The 11,463-nt window shown below is 39.3% G+C and overlaps 2 protein-coding genes across 2 annotated transcripts in view; one reads left to right on the top strand and one right to left on the bottom strand.

Moving 5' to 3' along the window:
• Positions 1-784: 784 nt before the first annotated feature.
• Positions 785-5,215, bottom strand: CycA (cyclin A). Its single transcript, XM_022804681.2, has 2 exons — positions 4,323-5,215; positions 785-2,790 (listed from the first exon to the last, which is right to left on the bottom strand). Exons 1-2 carry the CDS (start codon positions 5,045-5,047, stop codon positions 2,211-2,213), a joined length of 1,305 nt encoding a protein of 434 aa, XP_022660416.1. The 5' UTR covers positions 5,048-5,215; the 3' UTR covers positions 785-2,210.
• A 181-nt stretch (positions 5,216-5,396) lies between these two features.
• Positions 5,397-11,463, top strand: part of LOC111249374 (heat shock 70 kDa protein 14-like) — a 28,020-nt gene continuing 21,953 nt past the window's right edge. Inside the window, exons 1-4 of the mRNA XM_022803165.2 lie at positions 5,397-5,540; positions 6,617-6,697; positions 7,233-7,476; positions 8,758-8,953. Of these exons, the coding sequence (XP_022658900.1) occupies positions 5,469-5,540; positions 6,617-6,697; positions 7,233-7,476; positions 8,758-8,953 (593 nt within the window). The 5' untranslated portion in view covers positions 5,397-5,468. The remainder of the gene's footprint in view (positions 5,541-6,616; positions 6,698-7,232; positions 7,477-8,757; positions 8,954-11,463) is intronic.

Genomic DNA, 11,463 nt, shown 5'->3' with positions numbered 1-11,463 from the left:
AATGTTTAGGTGATCGACTATATGGAGAAAAACCATGAATGCCTCTTTTCGTCGCGCCCCTATTAGCGGCTTGTCAGTTTAGTGCAATAAATAATGCAGCTCACAGAAAAATCGTCTTTACTAGAGCTTAAGGTATACTTTATAATAAAGGGAGAATTTACATCGCAGTTTTCCACTTTGCTTTAAGCCGAAATAAATTTATAGATCAGTTTGTTTTGCCAGCATTCAACACTAAAAATAGCAAAATATACTTATAAAATGCGCATTGTTCCTCTAATTGATAATTAATGTTACATTTAAATTTTATTTGAGCACTAACATTTCCGAGAGTAAGTTGTACACCGCCCATATGCCAGTTCTCCGGCTAGGCATCGAAAAACCTTGTCGGAATAATTTCGTATCTATTGGACTTCAAATATCACCTATAGACTGACAAGAGCAGTGCTTTCTATGAAAGCCTTAACTTTTCCTTAGAAAGTTAAGTTCCTTAGAAAGCATGCAAGTATTTTTTAAACTTGCTGCGCACGCAATCATTAATATAATTTTATTACGATAAGTTTATGACGCATGCTGTACTATATTAGTGAAAAAAGATGCATGCCTGTTTGTTTGTCTTATCGTCAATCTAATTTTTGATGTTGTGCGTGCTACCCCATATTTGATCGCATTGCACGCCATCATTTGTTAATTAATACACAAGGCTTCACAGCCGCTGTTTTATCCGTAAACAAATTTTCAGTCAACAAATGGTCATGTATATTTACATTCATTGAAAAGCCTAATATTTACGGTACAAATTTATTTATTTCCCCAACCCATTTGGTTTCTCCATGTAGAAGAAAGTGTATCTCCTTTTTCTCAGTCTTTATAGCTTTCGTGGTTGTTAACCTTCTGGGGCTGGGCTTTCATTTTTCAAATAAACCCCTTGTAGCAATAGAATACGCCATACGAGTAGCTAATATAGAAGTGTATACATTGTATTCAAATTATGTACAATTATTCTGCCCCTTGTATCCTTCGACTTTCGTTTACCCTTCGTTCACTCGATCGATGTGATAGAACCGCAAGATAATGCGCGAAGGACTCAAATTACCATCGCACGCGGCACTCTCTGACATCCCGTAGTATGTTTGTTCCTCATCACCCTCATTTGTTTCATAAATAAAAGTTCAGATCTGCCAATCATAGCAGCTGCGGAATATATATATATATATATATATATATATATATATATATATATATATACTAAAATCATGTATATTGATGTTTAGTAGCATATTCAAAAACGTTATCGAGGTATATACAGAACGGATCCGCAATTTCGCCACGCATTTCGCGGATATCACTTTTCTCCATCATTCACGCACACCACAAAGACATTTTTATTAGGTTTCTAAGTCCGCTGTTCGTCGTGTACAGACGAATGCAGAGCGTCAAATAGGATACAGGCGACAGTGTTATCATAAAGTGGAGAAAATGACAGCATACTTCTCCTAAACCGAGCTGATTTAGGGTATAGATATGAACATAAGCTTACTATGAAGATTCACTGATTACGTTCTTCTAGGAACTTAAAGAGGCGACTGTCTCTTTAAGCATCATTCCATTCAACCCAGTTTAAACAAGCATCACGTTTTCATCCTACGTAGAAGCGTACCATGACCAGGATGATCAATACCTGCTATCGCCTATACAATATTATTCCTATTATTATTATTATTAAAAGACCGAAATATATCGGTAACAATAGACATATCGAAATACGTTTGGTAACGTGTTACTTGTCACGTTCTTCTGTCGTTGATAACTGCTGCTCCTAACTGTGGGCAACCGTTGTTATTATTATTAGTATTATTATAATTATTTTCCTCTTTGTACTTTGTCTTTTTTTATATACACAATACAAGCTTGGCCCGATCAATGAATTCCCGAGTTTTCCGGGCGTTTCTTGTTTTCCGAGCCATGTCTTTGTTCCTCAGCCGATGCGGAATCGACCTTGTCACGTGTTACCTTTCTTCTACTTTTTTCCCTTTAACCTGTCCTCTAGGTGTTTGGTTCTTTTTAGCTTGACTTTCAATGGGTTCTCCCGTTTGAAGGTTCGTCACGTCAAATCATGCATCCATTTAATAACGTAAAGTAGACACAGTTATCTGCTTGAATCGTTTTCGTTTGTTTTCTGCTTAATATGTCACAATGTAACAACAATAGAACTAAATTATTGGCGCTGTTGGCTGAAGTGGCAGTAACGAAACTGAGGAGAGCCTCTGGTGAGCGTACTTCTCTGGCGTAGCCTTGTGCGGTGAGGCCGTTGCACTGGACGCAATCTCATGTAAATGATCGATGGCCTTTTGAAGCTTTTCGTTGTTGAGACCAGCGAAGTCGCTTAATTTTTGGTTCCATCCGCTGATGTTATGGTCGACATGATGCATGGCCAAAATGAGCGCTGCGGCGCCAACTTCACTTGGTCGATACACTAGTGATGTGGTGCTAAGCAGTGATAGCTCACAGATGTACTGGGCCATATGGGCCACCTTGAGGCTGACATTAGCTTCAATGGCAAAACGACGCACAAACGAAAGTGAGTGCGCTATGCCTAACGAGAATCCAAGTGTCTTTAGAAGCAACGCCTCCATACGGATGATCTGTTGTGATGAGTACGTGTCGTCGGTGATATAGACGAACTCTGTTAGCTGAGGCGGGTAGATCTCTTCAACCTTGGCTGCGATGAACATCGCCGCTGTACCAACAAGCTGAAGTTTGCCTCGCACGACAGACATCACGGACAGGAATCTATGAAGGAAAAACGCAGAAAACGGAAAGCATACGGTAAGTGAATCACTTTCAAAGCAGTTGGTTTCGTAAGACTAAACAAAGTCACTACGCGGAGTACGTTTAGATGCCCTTATCTCAATACACCAAATATAAACCGCATTCATAATATTAAGAGTATTTCTAATAATTGTCAACTACAATCCATAACTACTAGGCCTGTCTTTTTGCTATTGGCTATGTCACAATGAACCAGTGAGGCTAACGATGCACACTGGTGAACAGGTGTCGAATGGTCTCATTCCACGTGTGCGCCAACTCTCATAAGTACCAACGATTCTGTAGACAATCGTTGGTACTTTCTAGTCTAGCAGTAACAAAATCGACAACAAGGTCTTCCCAAATAGAGCTTCTTTGCGACGCAAACCTAAAACACGGCATCGGAACGGCAACAGTTCAACGAATGATAGACAGGACCGTCCTGTCTAGTACCGGTAGGTTATGTGCATTATACCAGCTCACTTAGCAATCGCCTTCTTTTCGATAATAGTGACAGTGAACTACAACAAAATAGCCGATCGCGGTCCAAAAGTGGAGAGCTTCTGGCGGGACAACCACGAATCAGTGCAAGCTGCCTACCGAAGGAAACCATAGTCTGGCTTAAAGGGAAGGCGTAGTTTTAACGTACAAAACCATCGGACGTGCCCAGACATTGGATACTACGAAGGACAGCCTCGAAGAGTAAAACCCTGTGGGAAGACCAGCAGAGCGAAGACAATCGAGTAAGGCCTTAGGCTATACTCATTGGCCATTTGACTCGTGCGTCATGCCATATGCAGCTGCTACGCTTCACAGAAGGATTTAGCAGACCTCACACTGCAGGAGGAAAAAGGAGCAGACTACAGATGGGGGACCTGAAAACTGTGGCACCATGGCAGGATCACGCTTATATAAGACTATGGTACCTTCTAATGTCAGCATACTCTTCCAAGAGGGATGCTTGGACTGTATTCAGCTTTACTAGATAGCGTGTAGGCTGCGCGGAGAACTTGCCGCCAAAATACGGCAATTGTTAGCTCTTGCCACCACGCGTTAACGCTGCTGGTGCCAATATTCAAGGAAACAGACGGCGTTTGGTAGTCACAGCAGAACAGACGTAATGGCATACCAACACAGTTAATCGGCCCCTAAACGCCAAAAACTAAACAAGGAATATCTATCCAAAACTATCATGAACAAAGCATCCCCAGTCGGAGAAGCCGATGATGCTGCTAACGGTTACGACTGTTCCGCATACCGATCCAACCGTTCAGAAACGGACACGAACCAAGTCAAAGAGTGAGGTTGACGGTTAGGGAAACCATCCGTATCTACATGAGCTCCACCCATCTCTTTAGACAGTTTTCATTTACCTGGCACATAAGCCTGTTTGTATATGGAAGCGAAGAACCTCAACGCTTTGGACGCTCTTAAGTGGTACAAGTGATAAAAAATTGTCAGCTAACACTGCTAGCTGAAATTGCAAACAATAATCAACAAATAACAAAACTTACCTGTCGATCAGCGACACAGCTAAGAACAGCGTCTCATCCGACATCTTGTACTCTTCATTCACCTCTACAAGCCAGTCAACAAGGACGGCGCGCATTGTCGACGAGATGTCTCGCTGGCGCGTCATATAATCCGGACGAACATTTAGCCGGCTCTCGAGGTCTCGCATATAGGCATAATGTGAATCGCCATACTCGCGCGTAAAAAAAAGATCATCGAGCAGTTCTTCTTGGCGGTCTTTGTTCTGCGTCTTTGGAGTTTCGGGCAGCGGGGAAACGATCATGGGAGAGCCCAAAGGCATCGGTGAGCCCATGGACACATCGAGCGCCTTAAATGGCTCGCGGAGTGAGCTCGAGGATTGTTGTTGCTCAGTTTTTCCTACGTTAATAGCAGTAGGAGCGACTTTTGATCGTACAGCTGCAGTTTCGGACACGGCGGCAGTGGCTATTGACGTCGCTTGATTTTCTTTGTCAGCCGCAGCTGCTGTTGCTGTCGATGTCTTATTCTTGATTGCGTTCTCATCGCAGAGCTGTTGTCGCTCTGATTTATGCGAGATGTTATGGGACGTCACCGCGTTTGGCTTCAATGCTAGAGCCACCCTCTCATGTTGGCTAACGTCCGAAAGAACTCCGAGCGGTGCCCGGCGAGTTTTCACTCTAGCAGGCTGGTCTGCCTTAGCGACTCCGTTCTCATCACTGAACACGGTAAAACGACCCTGTGTAGCCATGGCAGACAATTGACACTCTTGTTGCCAACAGGGTCAGCCTCAAACAAGCACGCCAAAAGGTGAACACAAACGTTGTAATTGATGACACCGCAAATCCCGTCGTTATTGCCTCGAGAAACCGATGCTGACATTCAACGATCGTCCGCGAGATTCAAATTTGAAGTGAACTCCGCACCAACGGGGGTTTGGTGGCGCTGCGATCAGCCGCCAACATTTAAACTGAGCGAGATTTGTCGTTAACGATTGCGCTCGCCAAAAACTTCGTCTGGCATTAGATGTAAAATCGCAGTTTGGATCGGCTAAAATCGCTGTTAGTTACTGACAGCCGATTGTGCCAAAAAAGAAGAAAAAATTCTCATGTTGGCAAATATCAGCTCGATGCGGAGCCGCGTTCGAATTCGCGCACTGGCTCATGTAGAAAATGGCGGCTAAGAGCAAAACGTGTTTTGGCATTTCTTTCGGCAATACAAACCTCTGTATTGCTGTACACAAGGTTTGTGTACAGTTGTTTAGCGCTAATTGATTAGATTAATGATACGGCAATGCCAGATTTCATATAGAAACATTTGACAGCATCGTATATGGTCAATGAACATTCAAACAAATTATCTAAGATTGTGCAGTATTGACTTCTGCGCGCGTTAGCTCGGTTAACGCTAAAGAAGAGCACTATCGTTCGTTACTTCAAATCAGCGTAGATCGACTTATTTCAATTTGTAGTGGTCGAATTTATATTTATATCACTTAGTGTCGAAACTAGTGCAGCTTATGTATAGGTCACGCTATTTGTGTGATCGATATGGAAATATAATTACCTATCAACTCGAACAGAACACAGATGAAATGTAAGCTAACAAAAACCTGTGCGGTTGTTACGGCTGTTTCTTTCTTTTAAAATTAGTATGTATTGAAAACGTTTTTAATCTGAGAATTTAAACGAATCATCTGCTGACTGCTTAAGACAATGTCACGACACCGAACGAATTTCAAAACGTGCAATCTTTTTACAATCAATATTAATTAATACTTATGTAGTATTACACAAATTGTGCAGTGTTATTTTCAAGGATTCAAAAGCTGATTTAATTAATGAATTAGCAAACAACGGTTGATGTTGGCATTGTATTCTAATGCCTGCAATCTACAAAATATAGAGGTCTAAATATTGAATTATAATATTATACGTATATTTTAAAACATCTAGGATCGTATACACTGACGTGCACTAAGTGCGATAGGTTAGCAAGTTATTGTGAAGTATATCTAATCGAGTATTCATTGCATTGAGTGTTTTAGTCGGCTAGCTTACAAATCAAAAGTTAGTATATTATTCGCAACTGGTTCTTTAATGGGGTATCAATTTTAAACATATGGTTTCGAGTTTAAGAAACAACGTACAGCAGTGATTTTAGAGAGAATCATCTCTGCGCATAAAGTATTATGATCATGTCATGGCCATTTTGTTCATTTTAGCATTAGCACTCTACCCACGAATCTTAATTGAAGAATATTATTAGTGAGTGAATTTTCTTTGAATCTCGTTCTATCGTTGTGTCGCATCGATTTTAGGATGGGAAAGCTGACGTTGTGGCAAACGACTCCGGAGAGCGTACAACACCGGCAGCTGTGAATTTTTCCCAGCATGAGATCGTAAGTGATGATTATATCACAGCTGCAGTTCGTTCTGCTCATTACATAGGTAACAAGCAAGAGATCAATAGCCAGAGCCTTTATGGTGGTTAATAATAACGTGCTTCCGAGCAAACGTAAAAGTGCATTCAAAACCAGTGCTAGATACAGTATCTTCTGTTGTGCTGGAAGGGTACAACCGTCTGACGCAATCAATGCTTAACGGCTTATCGAATTAGCTAGACTATAAATGATAATATAATATAAATAGCCTTTGTTTAAAAAAGAAGGTGAACTAGGTACTAAGTTGTATTAGCCAGTAACTAAACGTCTTTTGGTCCAGTATAGCCGTTAAGCATTAGCTCAGACGATCAGCAGAATCAAACAACAGCTAGGATTTCCGATTTATTATCATCGTTATTATTCGTGGCTAGTTTAACGTTCATTTTGCGTATCATATATTCAATTGTTTTGCATAATGAAAGATAAAGTTCAAGTGCAGTGCAAAACCAAACCTAATTATACATGTGTATAATTGATTTGCCAATGCAACTAGTGTGTTGGCTTACATGCAAAAAATCGTCTTTTGAGTCTGCCTAATGCTACCGTACCAAGCGTGAAGCGTCTGCTGGGTAGCGATGATGCTTCGAAATGGACGAATTCGGTAATCAGTTGCGATTCTGTCGAGGGTCAGGGCACACTTTCATTCACCGTTAGCTATGAGAACAATAATGGACAGACCTGCGAAAAGAAGGTTACCACCGAACAACTGTTAACCCATCAATTGAACAAGTTACACGGTGAGTAACGAGTGAACTTTTTTTTTTTATATATATATATATATATACTATAGAAGCATTTAGATCGCCGTTAAATCATAGGTATTAGTTGGTGACTACAGCCTACAATTGGCGATGCAGTCAAGTGGAACTTCATTATAGTGCAACATGTTTTATGTGAAAAAAGTGAACGAACGCACGGTACAAGAAGTTTTTACTTGGTAGTTTCGGAATACATAGTTTACACCTGAGGTGAAATACGTAGGCGTAAAGGCAGATTAAAGAAATCCGATAAATTGTATCCCTTTGAAGTTGATGAAGAGTTCGCCTTCTTTTTTTTTGAACTGGTGGCTGCTTATTAGCTTTTTTTGTTTAGAGAATCGCCTTGGACACGAACGGTGAAGTGTTACCATGAGGGTGATTTTGAAGTGGGCCCAAGGCACAACTGAGGTCACTTTAGTCGCCTGTTCAGACTCGTGAATGGTAGGCTTAGAGTACAGGGTGTCAATTATAAGAATAGGAATAGCTTTGAATAGTTTGAAGTTTTGCAGTAAAATGCTGTGTGCGCCATCTTTTTTTTTGGAGACATGAGATTCAATTAATTAAATAAGTATTTTATACATAATAAGGTGGCTTCGAGTTACATTATGCAGAAATGTTACGAATTAGTCGTTGTTGATCATATCGTATCTTAGTGTAGTCCATAAATACATATGAATATTTTAGCATAATTTTTATTTAACAAATGAGGGCTGCTATAAAAAAAATCAGGCACAAGGAAGTTGAACTTTGCGCAACTAATTAATCTATTTTATCATTACATTTTTTAAGCTAAAATATTGGATTGATTCTTAGTAATATAAGCTGCGAAGAAAAAAACATCTAAAAAGAACACCTATCTTGCCAGTAAGGAATTGGCTCAGAAACGGTGTATGGGTTATGAGAAGTCGACATCTTACAAAAAAAATCGTAAAAAATTATACCTTAACGGCTCGTGCAAACATTGAAGGTTTTTGAGGAAATATTTTGAAGGCTTTACATTTACAGGTTTTACAGCGATTGTGAGCGATCGCATATCACACGCGTTACTCAAATTTATGTTTGGACTCAGAAAAACAGTATATTTCGTCAAAGTCAGTTTTTTTTCTAAATTTTTGGTAAATACTTTACGTATCATTCTGAGGAGATTAATTTTAATTGCCATCGTTAGAATTGCAACCCTTTGTGAACCATTTGAAAACAAATGATTGACTGGTTAATTGAAACGCGAGATGAAAATGATAACTTTTGTCATGTTTTCAGAAACTGCCCTCAACCAACGACAGGATGAAATCTATCCATGTGTCATTACTGTACCATTCTACTTTACCGTAAAGCAAAGAGAGTTAGTTTTAGGGTGCGCAAAGGAAGCAGGCTTTCATGTTCTAAGGGTGATTAACGAGCCGACCGCCGCTGCACTGGCTTATGTTCATAAGGCCGAAGCATCGACCACGTCAAAGTAAGTCCTCAAAGTTTCAAGATAAGGCTTCTACGAAAACTTGAGTTTTGTCCATGCATCATAGTAATATGGTAATATAGTCTTAAATATGCATGAAAATACGTTGCTCGTAGATGCCTTATATAAACATCGTTCTGCAAGTTTAGCTTTTGCCGTATTCTTTATACTGCAGAGTGTGCAGCTTGAATGACCAGCTCAAGACATTGGCTCTTTGGATACGGTTTTAGTAACATATTGTGTAGACAACAGCACCTTTGCTTTTAATGAGCAATGAATGTGTTAACTTATTTTCACTTTATTGACTATATAGACATGATTGTGTGCTATTTGTTTTCATATATCCATTATTCCATATAAAAATAAAGTGTGTGATAGCATGTTCGAGCTTACAGTGACCTAACGAATACGTTTTTTTCGTGCTTAAAAGTTGATTTTACATTAGACACTGATTTTAAAGAAACATACAATACCTATGTATAACCTATATTGATTAGTTGGTTCAAATCAAGTGATTTCGTTTTCACCTTTGGCAAATTCTAAACATCTATGCAATCAAATGAGAAGTAACCAAATCAAGTAAAATATATTCCAAAAAATACTGGTTCGTTATAATCGCAATGCATAGGTAATATCTTTGGCTTCCAACGGAAGGGTCACATAGAGGCCTTTAGGTTCAAATCCGGGTGCGCATAGTGTCTCTAATGAAAATCAAAGCAGCAAAAAGAGTAATTAGTACAATAGAAATGTTCTATTTTCGTGCTTGGATTGAAATTGCTCGTACTGAGCCGTCTGTCCTTACAGGTCTTTGAAGAATTACTTAAAGCGGTCCTGAGACCTGTCGTAATAAGGATGGTGAAGATTCAGCTTGAACAGAATCTCTGTAGCAATTTAAAATTAATATTAAGCCGTTGAAAAGTATTGATGCTTTTTCTAACCAGATGGTTTCAATGTCACATATCTTAGGTAATAAGGGCCTCATCGTGTCGGAGTTGTTATCGTTTGAAGGCTGAGATTCGACAGTAGAGTTGCCGAAAACAGCCTTTGATCAGACTTTAGACGGAGCACTTTGAAAATAAGTGTCTTCTTCAAAATTTCACATTATTTTACGATTTTATCACGATAAAGGCATAAATAATGCCCAAGCCCATTAAAAGATGTGTTTTATAAAGTCAACATACGTTGCCGGAAAAAATGACTTAACGATAGTTCTGCAGTTTTAATTTTGAAAATGTCAAAGATGCTTCTCGCAGTAATTGACCAACTACCGAGAAAACTGATTAAGTTAGAGCGAAACTTGAGCAGCACCAACAAGGACACGTAAGTAGCCATGATATCGCCAGGGAACTAAACCATTACCAAGCGGTTTCAAACAATTTGAAGAGAGCTGGCTACAAAAAAAAACTCGATATTTGGGTGCCACACGAATTGATGCAAAGTAATTAATCATATTTTCATCGGAAAAACTCTACAGAAATGCAACAAATTGAGCTGTTTCTAAACCGATCGATTATTGGTAGTGAAATCTAGATCACTTAGAGCAATATATGGTGAAAAAATGTGTTCCACAATCTGTGAGAAAGCCCGGACTAACGTCAAAAGAGTTGACGCTATATGTTCCGTAGCATCGGAAAGGAGTCGTGCATTATGGGTTGCTGTCGCCTGACAAAATGATTTGGACGGATCTCTACTGTCGACAACTAAGGACATTACAACAGGCTACTGGAAAAAATCGACCGGAACTCGTAAACAGAAGAGGCGTAATCTCCTACCATAACAATGCCATACCACATACAACTTTAAGTATCCGCAAAATTAAGTAAAAAATTTCAATGCATCCGCCGTACAGCCCGGATTCCGTGTCACTAAACTACTAACTCCTTTGTTCTACGCAAGACTCCCTTAATCGTGTTAAATTAGTTTCAATGAAAAGATTCAAATACTTTTCGTCACAATTTTTCGCCTAGAAGCCACAGAGTTCTACAGGAATGAACTCGTGGTGTTACCAACAAATGGCAAAAAGTTATCGATTAAAATAAGATATATTTAGCTTATTAATATTGATTTACAGTATAAAAAAACTAATCGTTTCAATTTTGGCTTAAAAATCGTTAATACTTTTTTGACATTACATACGGGTTAACTTTTGTATTACAAAAGAGCTTAATCAGCTCAAGCATCATGGCCTCATTTTCGCTATAATATGAAAAAAGCATTTCTCATTAACAGCTATAAATCAATAGCTTTAGTGCTCCTATTGTATAAACTGGTTATTGGGTAGCCATAATTGAGTGGCCATATATTTTTTTGCAAAATCCGACGAATACCAGAAACTAGATAAATCAAGCAAATGAGTTTGGACCATGTTTATTGTGTTATCTTCCAAAGATACTCGCCTTTAACCAGATGATTTATTAAGGTATATACATTGCAGCCCGTCTGTTCGTTAGATTGGTTTGTAAACCATGCTTATAAATTGGCATGTACCTATGCTCTCATACACCCTGTTATTC

This window comes from Varroa destructor, unplaced genomic scaffold (genome assembly GCF_002443255.2).
Source record: "Varroa destructor unplaced genomic scaffold, Vdes_3.0 BEIS01000004.1, whole genome shotgun sequence".
Classification (NCBI taxonomy): Eukaryota; Metazoa; Arthropoda; class Arachnida; order Mesostigmata; family Varroidae; genus Varroa; species Varroa destructor.
Note: the sequence above shows the minus strand (reverse complement) of the source record. Positions and strands in the feature narration are given on the sequence as shown.

Excerpts from the sequence above, each read along its gene's own strand:
- CycA (XM_022804681.2), bottom strand. The coding sequence starts at position 5,047 with ATGGCTACACAGGGTCGTTTTACCGTGTTCAGTGATGAGAACGGAGTC. Across the intron at positions 2,791-4,322 it reads GCTGTGTCGCTGATCGACAG|ATTCCTGTCCGTGATGTCTG; the intron begins GTAAGTTTTGTT and ends TTTCCTTCATAG.